Source organism: Onychostoma macrolepis, chromosome 10 (assembly GCF_012432095.1).
Source record: "Onychostoma macrolepis isolate SWU-2019 chromosome 10, ASM1243209v1, whole genome shotgun sequence".
Classification (NCBI taxonomy): Eukaryota; Metazoa; Chordata; class Actinopteri; order Cypriniformes; family Cyprinidae; genus Onychostoma; species Onychostoma macrolepis.
This window is the reverse complement of record NC_081164.1, coordinates 25356148-25376378: the sequence shown is the minus strand read 5'-3', so window position 1 is coordinate 25376378 and position 20231 is coordinate 25356148. Positions and strand designations below refer to the sequence as shown.

General features: G+C 34.1%; 2 protein-coding genes across 6 annotated transcripts in view; one reads left to right on the top strand and one right to left on the bottom strand.

Annotated features, from left to right (window-relative positions):
• Positions 1-7823, top strand: part of LOC131548589 (myotonin-protein kinase) — a 32777-nt gene extending 24954 nt beyond the window's left edge. For 4 of the 5 annotated variants that reach the window (XM_058790026.1, XM_058790025.1, XM_058790024.1 and 1 more), the window contains 4 exons: positions 461-558; positions 2252-2304; positions 2454-2528; positions 6191-7823. In XM_058790026.1, coding sequence (XP_058646009.1) covers positions 461-558; positions 2252-2304; positions 2454-2528; positions 6191-6292 — 328 coding nt within the window. In that variant the 3' untranslated portion in view covers positions 6293-7823. The remainder of the gene's footprint in view (positions 1-460; positions 559-2251; positions 2305-2453; positions 2529-6190) is intronic. The other variant, XM_058790027.1, reaches the window with a different exon arrangement.
• A 2816-nt stretch (positions 7824-10639) lies between these two features.
• Positions 10640-18866, bottom strand: zgc:171929 (uncharacterized protein LOC100124596 homolog). The gene is made up of 4 exons (XM_058788727.1): positions 16294-18866; positions 15114-15168; positions 13499-13888; positions 10640-11509 (listed from the first exon to the last, which is right to left on the bottom strand). The coding sequence occupies exons 1-4, from the start codon at positions 16489-16491 to the stop codon at positions 11199-11201; spliced, it is 954 nt and encodes a 317-aa protein (XP_058644710.1). The 5' UTR covers positions 16492-18866; the 3' UTR covers positions 10640-11198.
• Between the last annotated feature and the right edge of the window lie 1365 nt (positions 18867-20231).

Sequence of the window (20231 nt, the reverse complement as noted above, 5' to 3'; positions counted from 1 at the left end):
CTACTGCGCAGACTCAGACTCCCAAATGAATCATTACTGCGCAGACTCAAGCTCTAAACTAAGCACTACTGCGTAGACTCAAGATCCAAATGAATCACTGGCGCAAGATGACAGCGGCCATACTGGGATGTTTTGACTTCACTTTTCTGGAAAGAATTTTTTTTATGATACATATGATATATATGTATTTATGTGTGTGTGTGTCTGTGTATGTGTGTGTCATGTGATTTTACCGTTTTCTACTATATATATAATATGGTAATTCATAGTTTTTACTACCAAAAATGATACATTTGGGATTAAACAGGTTCTTCACTGTATATGGAATGTTACATTTAACCATTAAACAGGTTTTTACTGTAGTATTTTAGATTTGTGTCTTTGTGACATTTGTTAGAGTGGATGACTGCGCTGTAGTTTTGATGTACTGCTAGTAAACAGTGCTGTTGATGTTCTCCAGGCGTCTGCACAAAGCCGAGCACAGGAACACAGAGCTCGAGCAGGAGATGGCCGGACTGAGAGAGGAGATCCTCAGACTGACCGCCGGCAAGGACCAAGGTCAGGAATGATCTGTGATCTGGAATTAGCATTACAGATGTCACGCTGACAAGATCATAAGAGATGTGTGTGTAATATTATCTGTAGAGTGTGTTTGAAGCTCTGCCCTGAGAATAGCGATAAATATCCTGTCCGGGAATAGATAATGAGACACAACAGAACAACTGCAGGATCACATGACTAGACTTGTCACCAAGTTCATGCCTGACGACTGTCAAACAAATAATAACTGTGATTAACCGTTTAATTGTCACTTTTATTTATATTTTTACATGGAGACGTAATTAAATAGCTATTTTTAATGCTATGAATTAAATATTTGAACTTCAAAAATCTTTTTAAATGAAATTAAATATATATATATATATATATATTTAAGTTATTTATTAATAATTTATAGGACATTTATTTTTAGTAGTGTAGCAATGTTTTAGCCCCAATTATTAAACTTTATGATGATCAGGTTTTGAAGCTCTTAGAGATATATATTTATTAATATATTATATACAGTATCAATCTAATTTTCCACTGATGAGAGAAGCTGTCTACAACCAATTATGCTATTAACTTAATTTTCTAACTTTTATTCTTAACTTTTACATCACATATATTTGTTCTTCAATTAGTGACAGGCCAACATAGTTCTATAAACAAGAACAATTAACAAAAAAATATGCATTTTTATGTTCATATTTGGTTTGGGCCCAATTATTAATCTTCAGTGAAAGTTTAGTAATGTTTTGAAGCTCTTACAGGGTTTCTGTGGGTCTTAAAAAGGTTATAAAAGTCTTAATTCGCCCCTTTCACAAATTAAAACATTAAAAGGCCTCAAATCATAGCAGTAAGTCTTAAATTTGTAAAATCGTCACTTTAAATGTTGCATGAACTGCTAAATGAATCTCTTCCTCAGTATTTTTGTCTTGTTTTCCAAATATCTAAACTTCCTTAATTCAAGATACATTTACTGCAGATGCAGCATAAAGACATGAGGTCTTATGAAACTGAACAAAATGAAGTGAATTTATGATTAAAACAAGAACAAATATCTGTCAGTGGTGAATGAAGACAAGTTTCCCTTTGAATTAAGATGATTTTTCGAAGCCTATTGGCAGATATTTCATAAAAAGGTCTTAAAAATCTTAAATTACCTTCATAAAACCTGCAGAAACAGAGCGTGACCCATTTAAGACAGTGTTCTGCTTGTGATGAGACATAATGTCTCAGATTCCGGCACATCTTCTGTCTCTGGTTTGTTGGACTGAATGGTTCTTTGTAAACCTGCGATCACGCATGATGTTTCCTCACGCTCTGCCATCCTGCTCACAGCGGCATCACTGTGTGTGTGTGTGTGTGTGTGTGTGAGTGTTTTTGTGACATATGAGGACATAAATTTGTATAATGACATGGGTATGACCGGTATTACAAGGAGAAGGTGACTTATGAGGACATTACTCCATGTCCCCATATTTCAAAACGCTTATAAATCACACAGAATGGAGTGTATTGAAAATCTGAAATAGCAGAGTTTCCTGTAAGGGGTAGGTTTAGGTGTAGGGCGATAGAATATACGGTCTGTACAGTAGAAAAACCATTACGCCTATATGGAGAGTCCCCACAATACGCAAAAACAAACGTGTGTGTGTGTGTGTGTGTGTGTTGGCTGAGGCCGATCTAACAGCTGTTTCTCCTCCAGTCACAGAGCTGTGTGTGTGTCGGCCGCTGCGCTGTCTGGACTCCGTGTGGGACGTAAGCCTCTCTTAGCACCTTTAGCACTGCATCTGTCATGGCTGCGTGTCACCTTTATCTGTTCTTGTGTCTTGATCTGTGTGTGTCATTCCTACACGTGTCAGTCGCGTTGTCCACTGAAAGCTGATTGACAAACCTGATGTTTGTAGAGCTCAGTGACGTCCCCTGCCTGCCATTACCCGCTAGTGACCCCGCTGCACCGACACCTGCTGCTCTTCAACAGGGTGAGTGCACTTACAAGCACTACTGCGTCAGCATATCAGCAATGCATTTGCAATGCATAAAACACACACACATATATATATATATATATATATAGGGGTCAATATCACTGTAAGGTGCCTTTTGGTGTCCTGTACATAAATAACTCATTTGCCATGATAGCTTAACATAAAAATTACTATGAAAGGGTGTGTTATATTAGGCTAAGTTTTTATATTCATAACAAAAGCATTATTTGGCTCTTTAGATACATTTTCTAGATTTTTTTTAGTTTTGTGTAAGAGGATGCATGTTATTTTAGATGCCTGCGTAATTACTCTTGATGATTTTTCCTTGTTTACAGCTGAAAGAGAGTTAAACCAAGAAACAATGTTAAAGGATATAACTGATTCCACAAGTGAGCGATACACTACTGTTAAGATGTCCTGTCTTACATTAAAGCCCTTTAGCCTTCTCAAAAGAGATAATCGTTGTTGAGCTTTCTTATAGACACTATTTACCTGCTGTGTAAAAGATAAATGCCTGACAATCTCAGTGCCCGAATACGTGAAGGCCTCAACCAGCTTAAGTGGGATGCGCAGAGTTAAATGGACGAAGCCTCCCACAACACAGCTCTTTAGTCTTACTTATATTTAACTCCAGCGAACTTTCTTGGAACCAGAGAACCATAGAATCAACAAATTGCCTATATGTGACCAGGGATTGCTCATCTCTCATACAAGCCACTAAAGCCATGTCATCAGCATATTTCAAAAGTGGCATACCACTGATATCACACTTGATTTCGTTTGTATAGATAGAAAATAAAATAGGCGATAACACATAACCCTGTGGAACCCCCGTATTCACAGTAATACTGTTAGATTTAAAACCACACAGCCTAACGTGCTGAGGTCTATCTTTTAAAAAGTCCTTAATCCATAGCACAAGGGTTGTATTAACTCAAACTCATAGTCTCTGGAGACGTTCGAGTAATATATATAATTGAAGCTCAAAATGTCCACCCTGTCGACCACTTAGACTCAATAGAGTGGATATAAACATGACAGGGTGGACATAGCATTCATTTGTAGTTAATATTGCTAAAAACTAAAATTAATGGGGGAAGGGGGTATATTAATGTGATTGAGGATGTAATTATATATATATATATATATATATATGTATATATATATATATTTTTTTTTTTTTGAAGTTGAATAAATGTTTCGTCATATTTTGTCATGATTTATGTGTTCTACATTATGTGTCCACCTTGATATTTTACAATAATATTTTAAACAATAATTCAATCATATCTGTATAATCCAGTGTGTTCAATAGCTAGGTGTGGGGCAATAACCTGCAAACAAAAAACAGCATCCAAATATCACAGTTTCCTCCAAATAAGAAAAAAATTAATAAATACATGTGCGAATTGTATGAGTTTCTTTATAAACACATGGTTTACATAAAATCTTTTATGTATTTATAATTTGAAAGCAAACAAATAATTTAACAGTAATGTACAGTACATGTCCATGGCAGGGTGGACATATTGTCAGGCTGTGGTCAAAATGAGGCACACAACAAAGGGATAATCAAACATAGAGGCTTTAATTGTATATTCAAAAGCAAAACCATAGTAAAATACAGGAGACAACCACCACAAACCAACTTCAACACAAGACAAGGGAACTGAGGAAAACACAGGGCTTATAAACACATGGACCGTAATCAGGGAGAACTGAAACAGGTGAGGAGTAATCAAGGATAATAAGGTGCAATGAAACATAAAGCAATCAAACTAAACAAGAACAGGAAAAATACCATATAAGGAAAACCAGGAAGAACTCAGGGCAAAACAAGACCAAAAACCTGACACATATCTTATGGTTATGCTTCAAATAATAGCCCATAATTATCTAAAAATATGTGTGGGAGCTCAGCTAATATGTTTCTATAGTATTTGAGTGTCTATGACATGACACAAAGCGAAAGGGAAATTAAAACCAAACCTTTTGAGTATTGTGAGGGTTGAAAGGCACTAAATGGTGATATTGACCCATAGACTGTGATTTTGTGGCTTGTGTTTTAGAAAATCTAATATTTTTGTAATCTTGACAAAACACATATCATTGGAAAGGTCTGACAGTCAAGGTTCCATATTTGGTGACTGATTTGAAGCAGAAGTGATATTGTGACAGAAAATGATTTGTGACGGGGAACTGCATAAAAATAATTCAATAGAGTTTGTGTGTAACCCAGTGGTTATTTATGGTATAGCACCCAAACAAAATCTCACAGGAACCACAATTTTTGTGATGTCAACTTCAAATTTGGAACATAAAATCACTAACTAAAGCTATTAAATTTTTTTTTTTGTTGAATGAAATGAAGATAAAATAAAATATAAATATTCAAGGAAAAACTAAATGGAAATTAGAAATGTTGAAAAACTAACATTGAAAAACTAAAACTAACTTGAAAGTTCTCAAATTACTAACTAAAAACTACAACTGTGTCAAACCAAAAACTAATAAAAAGTTGTTGTTTTTTTGTTTTGTTTTTTTAAATGTAAATATACAAATATTTGTATATTTAAATTTGTTTTTATTATAATTTTTTATTAGTTTTTGGTTTGATATATTGAAAGTTAATATTTTCTGTAAAGCTGCTTTGCAATAATTGGTATCGTGAAAAGCGCTATACAAATAAATTTGAATTGAATTGAACTGAGTTAAATATTGATGAAAAAAAAAATATATATATATATACAGTATATATTGATATATTCAGTGTTGGGGGGTAACGCATTACAAGTAACGCGAGTTACGTAATCAGATTACTTTTTTCATGTAACTAGTAATGCATTACTTTTTAATTTACAAGAAAATATCTGAGTTACTTTTTCAAAAAAGTAACGCCAGTTACTTTGTTTTCCCGCTTATTGACCGACAAGTCTCCTATCCCCATATTGGGAGAAATCAGAAGTACAGAGGCGTTGTGTGTGAACATGATGTTACTGTAGTTCTAGACTAAATGTGAATGTGCATTAATTCATCCGACTCGCAAAAAAACTGATTTAGTATTCATCAAAATGAATTAAAACAGTGAAATGCAAACTCAGAATATGACGCAAACCTGCAAAAATTAAATATGTTAAACAACACAAATGTGTCTAATCCCATTTTATTAACCGATGTCTTTGCTGCTGACCTTTGATGATCCAGTTCAACCATACTAATAAGCAAAAATGACAATTGTGGTTCACTGTTTTTTTTTTATTGCTGAAGAGTGTTGAATTTTCTTCTCCTGTATTCTACTGTACAGACGAGAATTTACTTTTCCTTCAGCCTGAGGTTTATTCATTACACGTTTTGGTGTGAAAGGGCTTTTACATTTGCTATAAATAGAACTTCTTATATTAATAATAATCAAGCCCTGCTCATATTTAAAAAGTAACGCAAAAGTAACGTAACGCATTACTTTCCATAAAAAGTAACTAGTTACCGTAATTAGTTAATTTTTTAGGGAGTAACTCAATATTGTAATGCACTACTTTTAAAAGTAACTTTCCCCAACACTGGTTATATTTTGATATAATGATATAGATAGATATCCATGTGTCCATCAGCGAGTGGTCTGGTGAACATGTGTCTCCTGTGCGGTGTTTGATTGACAGGTGCGGATGCCGCAGGTGAGGAGTGAGTCGTATCTGCTGGTTTGTGCCGAGGGGACTGAGCTGCAACTGTGGGAGCGACAATGCAGTGCTGATCTTTGCTGAAGAACACTAGATAGACAACAGCAGACGCTTCAGTTAAGCTGCGTGGACTGTGATCTACTCTATTGTGCAGTAGTCTGATCTCTTCTTCTCTGTTCTTCAGTTCCAGTCTATAAAGCCTTTTCAGCATCGTGGCCACATGATTGAGTGAATGATTTAAATCACTCAAGTTTCCTGCTTTAAACAGCGACTCGCCAGAAAAACGCGCGGGCATGACTCTGATTCACTAGTCACGTTTACAACTGTTTCAGCTCCATATTCTGATTGCACTCATATTCTGAATATGATGTTTATATTCACAAATATGGTTGTTTTAGGTCTGATCTACACATGTTTTTTTTTTCTTGCTGTTTCTCAAAAGATTTCCCAAGAGAGTCCAGACGCTGCCATTTGTTATGCAGTATGTGCTCAGTTATTATTACACAATTTAATTAGAAACTCTTCAGAAATGCCCCAAAACTCTGACTCCAACTGGAAAGAACTGGGCAAATGTCAATAATAATAAGTGTTAATATAAATTTTAATTCATTGCCACTTCAGAAATGAGTTTCCATTCTTTAACACCTTCAGCTAATTATTATCACGGTGTCATCACCCATAATTCTCTGCGGTTTGAGCATGTGAATCTCTTTTCAGTGGATTTTCTGAATAAGGTGTTTGCATGCAACAAGTTTCTCGTTAAAACCGCCTTATTTCAGGAGTGGGAATCAGAATTTGGAGAATTAAAATATGTGACCCTGGAGCACAAAAGCAGTCATAAGCAGCACAGGTATATTTGTAGCAATAGCAGTTGTATGGGTCAAAAATTTTTCTTTTATGCCAAAAATCATTAGGATATTAAGTAAAGATCATGTTCCATGAAGATATTTTGTAAATTTCTTACCGTAAATATATCAAAACTTAATTTTTGATTAGTAATATGCATTGCTAAGAACTTCATTTGGACAACTTTAAAGGTGATTTTCTCAATATTTAGATTTTTTTGCACCCTCAGATTCCAGATTTTCAAATAGTTGTATCTCAGCCAAATATTGTCCGATCCTAACAAACCATACATCAATGGAAAGAATATTTATTCAGATGATGATGATGTATAAAACTCAATTTCAGTTTTTGTGTTCTAAGGTCACATATAGTCTTAAACTGAATCAGGTGATCAGATTGAGGTGTTTAATATGTGACTCCATACTAATCTGAATATTGCCAAATTCTGATTGATATCAGAATATTGATGTGTATGGCTGTAAATGAAAAACCGTTTGCCTTACGTGATTCAGAATCTGAACTATCTGGTCTGTCAGTGTCGTTTGTTTGCAGTTTGTTGGGTTCATCTTGCGGTCCTGCTTTTACCTGCTGTTTATGGGAATCTGCACTGAGAATCATGTAGTTTTTTTCTCACGTGTTTGTTCAAACTATCATATACTACATCATTATTGTCAGAGATATATTTTGTACAAAAAAAATGAAGTTGTTTTAACATTAAAAACTATTTAAGAGTGAGTAACTTAGAAATAAAGTTGGCTTATTTATTTAACACAGAGTGAATTTAAATTATTTGTCTTGGAAAGATGTGTCCGTTTGTTAAACACATGTACTGACTTTGCTCTGTGAGCAGTGTGGCTTTTGTACACTTGAATGAGTGGGTGTGGTTTTTGTCCTCCGGATAGAGTGGGTGTGGCTTCTGTCATCTGCATGGAGTGGGTGTGGCTTCTGTCCTCTAAATAGAGTGGATGTGGCTTCACTTCTATGTATGGAGTGGGTGTGGTTTTTGTCCTCTGGGTAGAGTGGGTGTGGCTTCTGTCCTCTAAATAGAGTGGGTGTGGCTTTACTTCTATGTATGGTGTGGGTGTGGCTTCTGTCCTCTAAATAGAGTGGGTGTGGCTTTACTTCTATGTATGGAGTGGGTGTGGTTTTTGTCCTCTGGGTAGAGTGGGTGTGGCTTCTGTCCTCTGTATAGAGTGGGTGTGGCTTCTGTCCTCTAAATAGAGTGGGTGTGGCTTTACTTCTATGTATGGAGTGGGTGTGGCTTCTGTCCTCTAAATAGAGTGGGTGTGGCTTTACTTATATGTATGGAGTGGGTGTGGTTTTTGTACTCTGGGTAGAGTGGGTGTGGCTTCTGTCCTCTAAATAGAGTGGGTGTGGCTTCACTTCTATGTATGGAGTGGGTGTGGGTTTTGTCCTCTGGATAGAGTGGGTGTGGCTTCTGTCCTCTAAATGGAGTGGGTGTGGCTTCTGTCCTCCAAATTGGGTGGGTGTGGCATCTGTGCTCTGAAATGAGTGGGTGTGGCTTCTGTCCTCTGTATGGAGTGGGTGTGGCTTCTGTCTCTCTGTTTCAGGTTGAGGTTCTGATGTTGAGCACATTGACTGACCTGTGTGGTTTTGACTTGGACGGCTACAGAAACATCATCCTGAGTGAGTGTGTTTTATGAGAGCACATGACATACAGACATTCATTTATTAAAATGAAATATATATTTACATTTATTTTCTGTAACAATCCTGTGTCTTTTGTGACTTGCACAGTATATTTCTGTATTCTAATACTGAAAGTATTGTTGAAAGTATTGAAAGTGTCCTAAAATGTTTTACAAAACTGTTATATAGCTACTCACATCAAATAATTATATATAAAAATTCGTAAAATGATACACTGTTCAGAATTAAGCTGAATGAGTGGTATTCTGTATGTTGAGAAATAGAGATTTATTTGGATTTTTAATCATGGAAAACAGTTGAACAGAATACAGTGAACAGAATATTGCCTACTACTTTAGAAAAGTAGTATGTGAAATAGCACACATTATGCAAAGATATATATTCAGAACAGAAGATTGTTGCATTGTTGTCATCGATGCTGCGTGTTTTATTCCTCAAGTGCCAAAACTTTCATATATATATATATATATATATATATATATATATATATATATATATATGCACACAGCTTTTATTTACACATGCACACACATCAGTGGCACACAGAGGTCCTATCGCGTGGCAATTGCTGTCAACACTACCCCGTGACTTTTATTATAATAAAATAGTTTCTGTACTGAATCACTATATTATAGTGCAGGTAACAGATGCAGGTAATTCACACATGTACATTTCATCATCATCATCTCTCTCTCTCTCTCTCTCTCAAAATCCCATATTTGAGAAAAAAAAGTCAAGTAGTTTGCATCAATGCATATAGCTGTTCGTTATTTAAAATTTCTATCATAAAACTGTAGATTACCGTGAAATGATTTGCAGCTTTCATCTCTTGTCGCTCTCTTTCAATGTTAAACTGACGTTTCGTGCTGGAATTCGTGCTCTGCTCCTGTGAACAGTAAACCCCGCCTACTTTGATTTGATTGGCTAGCTCAATTAGTTTGAGAATGACAAGCACTAAGGCAGAGCAGGCTGAAAATAATTTTAAAGCTTTTTTATCATCCTAACTGTAGCGCTGCATAATGGAGAGCAACATATCAGTCCAAGAATTTCACATATTGGAGGGGGGACAGTTTTGCCATTTCTAATTATTGGGCGGGACTTGTCCCCTCAATGTCGACACTGTAAAAAATTATTGTGATTTTAATGGTAAAAAATTGTGAAAATGCAACAGTAAAAACCTGTTAAGTGGTTAACGGTAAGTTCCCCTACTATATACAGTGAAAAGCTGTAATAGACATCTCATAATTTTCCGTAAAATATCTGTAATTTTACGGTAAAATACAGTTTTTTTTTACATTGTTTTTGGAAAAAGAATGTATAATTTACAGTGAAAACCCGTAAAATTGACGTTCCCAGAATTCTCATGCATTGCATTTCAAATTCAAATTTTTCTTTGAAATAACTATGTTTCTTCTTAGTTTTTTTCTTATCAGTTGTGTTTATTAGGGTTGTATGTTACATCTAATGTTGTTAAATGAATGTTTATTGCATATTTCAGATTCATGTGTGTCACTGTGATGGTGTTTAGTGTTTGTGTGAATAACATTGTACACCTTCTATATATATATATATATATACTTCTATCTATCTATATATATCTATATATATATATATATATATATATATATATATATATATATTAGTATTGGCCTTCTTGGCTTGTGGAAAAGCTGCTTGTGGTGAGCTTTGGTTCATCATGTGACTTTCTCATCACTACCTGATGGTTATCGGTGTATTACATACAAAGGTACAAAACTGATTTCAGAACTTTAATAGGTTGGTATATTAATTCTTGGATTTATGTGTAAAGTTTTGGGGGAAAAAAGAGGCAAAGTTTTGAAAATGTGTGTGAGTAGATGAAAAAAACAGTAACATTATATCAGTTAATGAAATTTTTCAAAATTTCACACATTTTCAAAACTTTGCCTCTTTTTTTCCAAAACTTTACACACAAATCCAAGAATTGAATTTACATCTCTTTAAAAATTAAGCACTGCATTTAAAATATCACAAACACATCTCAAAAGCAAAAATTTGTCTTATGTTGCAACACCTCTGCCAATGATTTCTTGGTGTTCAGTGAAGCACATGTGAGGAGTTAGTGATAAATTAGGGTGTCGTTCTGATTGCTTGTGTTGTAAAAAGAAAATCAAGATACTTCCTGTCAGATTTTAGTGTTTTGTGTTTTGAAAAAAGTGCATAAAGTCAAAGGCCAAGAATTAGTGTATAGTGTGTTCTTCTGTTGTTTGAGTGTCAGCTTTCAGAAATTGTGTGACAAGTAAAGATTTTGTGTGTAAGCAGTTGAAAAAAACTGTAAGTGTACATTTAAGTTAAATCCGTAAATGTTGCTACTGTATTTTTTACGGTAAAATTCTGGCAACCAGTTTTCTACCGTAAATTCTACGGAATTTGTTTTACAGTGTATGGCGGTTCCAGCGCTGGTATGCACACACACTGAAGGTGGCGCTGTGCTTCACATGTAGAGTCCGGCGGCGGGGTACAGCATGAAGGGGGCGATGCTGTGCTGCGCTGGGCTCTCCAGCATGTGTTTGCGGTAATAACGGCGCAGCACCGGGCTGCTGGGGTGCTGCTGTCTGACGTGGAGAAAGTATTCGTCCGGCCGGTTGGAGGTGAAGCCGCAGTCCTCGCACACGAAGATCTTGGAGCGCCGCTGGCGGTATGCGTACTGCTGCCGGACGCCGTGGATCTTCCGCAGGTGAGACTCCAGAGAGCAGCGTTGCGTGAAGGCTTTCTCACACAGATCACAGCGGTACGGACGGATACCTGCACACAGAGAGAGACTCGAGCTGCTCAAAACCTGCAGAGGGCCTGCTTACTGTTTATGGGAATCAGGGTTAGTGCAGTTTTTCTTTTATGTCAAAAATCCTTAGAATATTAAGTAAAGATCATGTTCCATGAAGATATTTTGTAAATGTCCTACCGTAAATATATCAAAACTTCATTTTTGATTAGTAATATGCATTGCTAAGATTTTTTTGCACCCTCAGATTCCAGATTTTCAAATAGTTGTATCTCAGCCAAATATTGTCCGATCCTAACAAAGCATACATCAATGGAAAGATTATTCATTCAGTTTATTTATTTTTTGATTCTTGTACATCAGTGTCATTCGTCTATCATTTCCTCTGATTTTAGGGATTACTCATGGTTAGGTTTAGGTTTAGGGAAATGGTCAAGACAAAAATTTTGGATTAAAATGTTGTTTCAGGGTCAACAAAATGTGTTGACCTAGGAACACAACTAACCCTTGCGTTTTGTAATAAATCTTTCCCTCACGGGTCAAAATGACCCAAAGGCCTAAAATGATTTTTTTTTTTTTTTTTTTTCTTGTTCCAGAAAACTTACATTGATCCATTTTTATAATTTTTTCCTTAATATTTATTTAGGGTTTTTTTTGGTGGTTTTTATTTTATTTAATTTTTATTTACCTCGTTTTCTTTAACTCTTTCCCTGACAGCATTTTTGCTGATTTTCACTAAAATTTCAAGGCCCCCATCTGGATCATATTCAGTAATATTATCAAAGCAAAGATGCAGTAGATGGCTTCCATCAGTATACCAAAGCTTGCACAGGCCTTTAACACTCTCTGGATCCACATTTGACTCGGTAACATTAGGCAGTTTTCATTTAAATGCGGTTAGTGTTGATGATCACATTATTTTAAGTCTTGTACCACTCAGATGAACACTCAATTTCTTAAAAATTGGTTTTAAAAAAGGGGGCGTGTCCATTAATGAAGGGGAGGTGACTGTGTTGCATAGCGTATTTGTGAATTTGGGGGCGGAGCTATCAAGATAGGGGTGTGTTTGTTTTTGGTGATTTCAAATATCAACAGTGTTTCTCAGAAATCACTGCACTTTAACTGTTTAACCTCTTTAGGAGCTGCTATTATCACGGTTTTCAACATCGATAATAATCAGAAATGTTTCTTGAGCAGCAAATCAGCATATTCGAATGATTTCTGAAGATCATGTGACACTGAAGACTGGAGTAATGATGCTGAAAATACAGCTTTGATCACAGAAATAAATTACAGTTTAACATTTATTCACATAGAAAACAGATATTTTACATTATAATAATATTTCACAATATTACAGTTTTTAAAAAAAATCAAATTAAATTAATGAGCCTTGGTGAGTATTGCTATACTTCAGAGAGATTCTATTATAGTTTCTAATATTTTGAATTAGATTTGAATCTATTTTCCAGTTTCATTTTGATTTCAGTTAACATTTTAGTCATTTTGTTTTGTGGTTTTGTTAGTTTATACATGTGTATAGTTTATATTAATTTTATTTTAGTTTTAGTTATTTTAGGACATCAAGTTAAACTGAATGAAAATGATAAATGTTGCCTTGTCAACTAGCTAAAATAAGTTTTTAAAAAAATATATTTTATTTGAGTTACAGTTTTTTTTTCAACTGCTTACACACAAAATGCCTCACATCTCTATAAATACCTCAAAATGTCACAAACACATCTCAAAAGCAAACATTTGCAAACACCTTTGCCATAATATTAATTCCTGTTAGATTTGTATGTGTTACATAGAGAATTGTGTGTTGTGTTTTCTGAAATTGAAAACTGAGTCAAAGGCTGAGAATCAGTGTCTGGTTTTGCAGGTTTGGTGTGTGCTTCTGCTGTTTGAGTGACAGCTTTCAGAAACTGTGTGACAAGGAAAGATTTAGTGTGTAAGCAGGAAACTGTACTGAGATTGTGTTGGTGTGAGTGCGAGTGATGTGATCTCACCGGTGTGTGTTCGCATGTGTCTCTTCAGGTCGAAGGTGTCGTTGAAGCCCTTCCCGCAGAACCTGCAGGGGTGTCTCTTGATCATACTGTGGCACTTCAGGTGACGCGTCAGCATGCGCTGCAGGGGAAACACTTTATGACACACGGAGCACAGGAACTCAGACGAGCCGCCGGATTCACGCGCCTGGAAGCAGAGCGAGAGACACATGAGCTTCCTGAAGATGCAGGTCCAAACCCTGAGGATCTGCAGCGCATCTTCACCTTGTTCACCGGCACTGAGGCCAGTGCAGGAGGAGGAAGAGAACTGTGTGACGGCTGAACTCTCTCCATCCCATAATCCTCCCTGTGACGCTCCAGAGCAGGTGTGTGTTTGTGGATGGCATGAGAGCGCTCAGACACTGACTCCAGACCAGCGCTGGGAGTCTGAACAGACACTGAAACACACACATTGAACAGTTACAGACTGTCATTTGTTTTCCCAAAATAAAATAAAAAAAGATATATTTATATATATAAAATTTATTTTTCTTTATTTTAATAATAAAAATTATGGAAAAATAACATGCATGTACAAAGTAAAACCTCCAGAATGAAAAAATTAACTAGTATAGTACAAACAAACAAATAAAATAAATTAATAATAATAATAATAATAATAGTAATTTGTTTTGTTTTTATTTTATATTTTTGTATTTATAATAATAATGTAAATAATAATATTTTTTTTTTTTTTTTTATAATAATAAAAATAAAATATTAAAAATAACAACCCTATACAAAATAAAACCTCCAGAACCCAAAAATAAACCAGTATGGTATTTATTGCTTTATAATAATAAATAATGTAAATAATAATAATAATTATTTTCATTGTGTATTTCATAATAATAATAATAAAATAATCAAAAATAACAACCATATACAAAATAAAATAAAAAATATATAAAATAAAACCTTCAGAACCCAAAAATAAACCAGTATAGTATTTTATTCTAATGTTATAATAAGAAATAATAATGTAAATAATATATATATTTTTATAATAATAAAAAATTTTATAATCAAAATATAACAACCATATATAAAATAATATAAAACCTTCAGAACCCCAAAATAAACCAGTATAGTATTTTATTTTATTTTATAATAAGAAATAATAATGTAAATAATATTTTTATTATTTTATTTTATTTTATTTATTTTTGTATAATAATAAAAATAAAATAAAAATTAAAAATAACAACCATATACAAAATAAACCCTCCAAAACCCTAAAATAAACCAGTATAATTAAAGATAATAATTATCTAAGCTGTGCATAACTGAGAATTTTGGACTGAGTAAGAAATGAATCTCTTTTGTTTCTATTATATATTTCAACAAAATAGACAAAAAAAAAACTCTTTCCATTTATAATGTTTCTTTATTTCTAAAATGTTTAAATAAATGTAAACTTCTGTGAACAATTCTTGATTGAAAGTCTTTGTTCTAACTTAACGAATAAAATAAAGCACTTCTGTTAGCCGACGAGTGAGAAGAGCGTAGTTTGGATTTCCATTTATTCACAAAGAGTCTCATAGTCAACATTCATATGAGAATATATTTACATAAATACAGTTCATGTTTAAAAATCGGTCGTCGTGTCGTCGTTCAAACACTTTGACTTTCTTCTGTGAAACGCAAATGAAGACATCTTGAAGAATAGGGTTGAAAATGCAGATTTCTTGATTTTAATTGATTCTCATTTTGATTCTCTAATTATCGATTTTTAAATATCAACCATTTTCACTTGATGTGTGGACAAAACTCAATAATATCAATAATAACGTCACATTTAACTTATAAAGTTTATAAACTCTATAGTCAGCTGAAAAAATAACTCAATATGATCAATATGCACAATATTACACATATTTTACTGAACTCGTTCTTTGATATTTAATATATGTCTGAATAAATCCATCATGACAACAAGTTATGATATCCACTGTATAAGTGTTTATATTCCAGCAACAAACTAAAGTACAGAAACTACAATGTTTTAGCACTGTTTATTTTATCATTAAAACTGAATAATGATGAATAATAAAGTAATGATAATTAAATCAGTAGAATAAAACAGAAAACACAATGTTTATTTATGATTAACAGTGTTACAGTGTAATTAGGCATTTAAGTACTGAGTTATATTAACTAACTACATGTATTTATATGGTTAGGGTTACTTCCATGTAATTATGCATAATTCAAATAGTACGTACATGTAACATGTGTAACAAGGACACCTTAAAATAAAGTGTTACCAAATAGAATAATTATTTTATTTTAATTATAAAATAGTTATATAATTAAAATGCTCTTATACACTGAAAAAAAAAAATGATTCATTGAATTTACTAAATTTTTTTAAGATAAGTGGTTGCAATCAATTTATTTTAGTTACATTTAAATAAACAAATTTAGTTGACTGACTTTCAACATTTTTTTTTTATTATTTAAATGTAGCTAAAATAAATTGTTTGCAACTACTTAATTTAAAAAATGTAGTATCATTTTTTTCAGTGTAATCATTTTTATTACAAAATTTGTTTTTATTATATAATACTTTTTATGTGCAATTTAACAGTTTGTTTACAGATACCTTTAATATTAGAGTAATGTAGACTTTCATCACTGCACTTGATTGCCTTTATGTCCAAATGAATCAAATTGAATCGAATCGCAAGCTTGTGAATCAGAATCTCCGTCTCTAAGCCTGCAACCGAACCAAACACTGGACTCCGCCGGCTTCAGACGCAGAAGGTTTCTCTTCGTTTGTGTTGCGCAGAAGAAGTGCGCTCAGGTTTGGAGGCCACGAGGGGAACGGTTGAAGGCGGTCTGATGGTGTTTTTGGGTAGCCTACCTGTGTTTGGACTGAAGCAGGGCTCCGGCTCCTTCCACTGCCATCCGGCGCAGGCCGACTGCTTTCTCTTGACCAGGAACGAGCGAGGCATCTCCAGACTGCTTTACGGCTTGCTGTCTAGAGAGTCAATCTGAGAGCGGATGATTTCCATATCTCTGGAGAGAGGAGGACACACCTGTGCTTTAACTGCTGCTCCGCTGGTTTGCATGCCAGGTAGAGAGAATCTGGTCTCCTCATTTAACTGGACCTGCCATGCAAATGGTCCTCCGGTGGCGCGGGGCTGAAGGGCACAGCAAGCTCAGCCGCACTGCTAGGAAAATGTTGCTTTTATTTCACGTTCCAGTTGATTGTCTGTCGGGTTTATGTCACCTAAACTGGGACAAAAGCAATTCAAATCGCCTGCTTTACTGTTGACTATCTGTTAACCTCCCGGTCGAAGAGCTTGAATGGCTTTCTCTAGTCCTAACAGGTGTGCTATTCTTCTTCACATGTCAAAAGCTTCACCATCAGTTATCTGTCAGTCTAACGGCATCTGTGACAAAAACAGTGCAAATAAGCTGCTGCATAGAGACGTTAACTCTGAAATAAATACATCTAAAAACCATATTTCTCATTTTCATTTACTTTAAGCCGATGCGCTGAAACGATGGCAACTAAGCTGTGTAAACGAACTGAAATGAGAAGCACTAAAATTGCACAGAACTGGAAAATAAGCCTAAAGCTGAAATTAACAAAGTACAGTAAAAGTAATGATAATAAAAAGGACAAAAAGTCACAACAAAATGAATAAAAAAATAAGTGACATTAAAATGAGAAACTGATTTTAAAAGAAAAACTAATTGAAAATATTACTCAGTGATTGTTCATTGAAATGAATGTTAACTCTGAAATCAAAATAAACATTTTATTTAAGCTGTATACCAAGGCAACATCTCTTATTTTCATATAGTTTAAATTGATGTACTAAAATTTAAATTGGAATAAAAACTGTAGACATTAAAAAACAAACTGAAATGAGATTACAGTGAAACACTAAAATTGCACTGAACTGGAAAATACAAATAAAGCTGAAATTACAAAAAAAAAAAGGTATATACAAATAATGATAATAAAAAAGACAAAAACACAACAACAAAATGAATAAAAAATTAAAATTAAAAAAATGTTAATTGAAATTAATGTTAACTCTGAAATCAAAATAAAAATCTAAAACAATTGAAACATTAAATAAAAACAAAAACTATATAGACATTTAAAAACCATTTGAAATGAGTTTTAGTTGAATGACTAAAATAACTAACTTGAAATGTGTCAGAACTAAAACCGGCATAAAAATTAATCGGATAGTAATATTAAAAACAACAACAACAATAATTTATTCACACTCATTTACACTGAATAAAGAAACTGAAATAAAAATATATAGACACCCTTAAAAGCTCGCTGAAATGAGTTCAAGTTGAAGCACTAAAATAACTGGAAACAAAGGCAATCAAAATCTGACATTTAAAAAATAATACAATTGTTATATTAAAAATAATAAAAATGACAAAACACAACAAAATTAATACACATTTAATATTAACATCGAAAACAGAAAATATATATATAAAAAAAGATGAATAAAAACAGATACTAAAATAACACTGCATTGCACTGGATTCTGAACAGCAGATAAAGCCTGGTTGTGCCTTTATAAACTGTGTGGTTGCATTGTAAAAAGTGCTTTATAAATAATGGTGACTTGACTTGGTTTATGCAGAAGGCTGATGTTCATTGCTGTGTTCATGTTGTGCTGCTGAAGGACACACAGGTACACTAGATACCGTCATGCACACACTCGCTGTAACTGTATGCAAATGTGTTGAGGGAGAGCAGGAGCGAATCTGTGCCGAGCTTGCTGGGAGCCGAACCGTACACAGCCGACAGGAGACACACGTCAAACAGTCCTCGCTTACAATGCACACTCATTTGCATGTTTCTGTGAGCGCTGGCCTGCTCAGACATGAAGAAGCTTGGGCACAGCGTTTGACTGGAAAATGTCTCTGTTTGTAATATGAACCACACCCGCTGGACACAAACACAGCCAAGAGTCCTGCAGCACGAGCCTCTTTTAATGTTTCCAGTGCTTCGGCAACGTCAGGACTTTTTACAATGCAAATGAAGCACTTCAATCTGAATCCGGTTTTGAGGAATATATGGTGGATTTGTATCGATTAGGTCACTTTATGACTTTGAAATGATATTTTGCATCACTCCGATTGCTTTATTTCACTATCAGGCATCATTTGGACAGGGTTAATAACAGTACACTAAGGTTAAAATGAATTAAACACCAGGCCTACTTTAGATTTTTCTTAATAAAAAGCCATTTTGCTTTTGGTAACAGCATCTGACAAATGCATACATGTAAAGCGTTCATAATATGTGACCCTGGAGTACAAAAGCAGTCATAAGCAGCACAGGTATATTTGTAGCAATAGCCAACAATACATTGTATGGGTCAAAATTATTGATTATTCTTTTATGCCAAAAATCATTAAGATATTAAGTAAAGATCATGTTCCATGAAGATATTTTGTATATTTCATACCGTAATTATATCAAAACGTAATTTTTGATTAGTAATATGCATTGCTAAGAACTTCATTTGGACAACTTTAAAGGTGATTTTCTCAATATTTAGATTTTTTTGCACCCTCAGATTCCAGATTTTCAAATAGTTGTATCTCAGCCAAATATTGTCCGATCCTAACAAACCATACATCAATGGAAAGATTATTTATTGTGATTGTACTGTAAAAATTTTAGCTGTTTCAACTACTATTTAGTAACTAGTGTTGGCTCAACCTTTACTGAAATAGTTTTATAGTCCATTCAACTAAAATGTTTTAATTGGTCAAACATTTAGAAAAATACAGCAAATTCAGTCAATTAAAATTTAACTATCGCTCATATTTCATGTGTTACCTCAACTAAGGTTTATTACTTGGGCATCTTAAGAAATTGCTGTGGAACTAGTTAAAATATAATATTATAAACTGGAAAATTATTAACTGGTGTCTATCAATCACTAAAAACATACACATTATAACATATAACAATCTGCATTTATAACATTTGTCATACAGACTAAACATGCAGGCTTAAAGGGATAGTTCACCCAAAAATGAAAATTTGCTATTGATTGACATTTTCTTCAATTGAACATTAAATAGATTTTTAGGTGAAACCATTGTCTTTGGCAGTTCATAAACTGCACGTCTCTGGCTTCCGGCTTTTAAGTGTCAAATAAACATGTACAGACAAGACCAAATTACCAAAGGCTCCGGAGGACACATTGAGGTCTTATGAAGCTAAACAATCAAAAACCGGCAGCCACAGACATGTAGTGTATGAATCGCCAAGGATCACTGTTTCAGATAAAAATCTTCTTTACTGTTCTACTGAAGAAAAAAGTCACTGACATCTCGGATGACCTGAGGGTCAGTAAAATAACAGCACATTTCCATTTTTGGGTGACCTATCCCTTTAAAGTGCTCCAGTTGTCAAACATTACATTTGTAATACAACTGCAAAATATATTTTAAACATTTGAACTTAAAAAAGACTAAAGTTAAACAAAATGTTTCCAAACAAACATTTACAAATATTACTACTGTTCACAATTACATCTTTAAAATGAGGCATTAGTAAGAAAAAATAAATGAACCAGGTGTTACAGTTCAACTGAACCGAGTAAAGTAAACTCCAGTCACTGTACTTATATAGTGCTTTTTACAATACAGATTGTGTCAAAGCAACTTTACCAAAACTCTATCGTTCTCCACT

Bases quoted from the DNA above. Each gene is read 5' to 3' on its own strand.
- zgc:171929 (XM_058788727.1), bottom strand. From the start codon at position 16,491: ATGCCTCGCTCGTTCCTGGTCAAGAGAAAGCAGTCGGCCTGCGCCGGA. The intron at 15,169-16,293 runs GTCTGAAGCCGG...TGCGTTTCACAG, and splicing joins AACGAAGAGAAACCTTCTGC to AAGAAAGTCAAAGTGTTTGA. The intron at 11,510-13,498 runs GTGAGATCACAT...CTCTGTGTGCAG, and splicing joins ACACATGCGAACACACACCG to GTATCCGTCCGTACCGCTGT.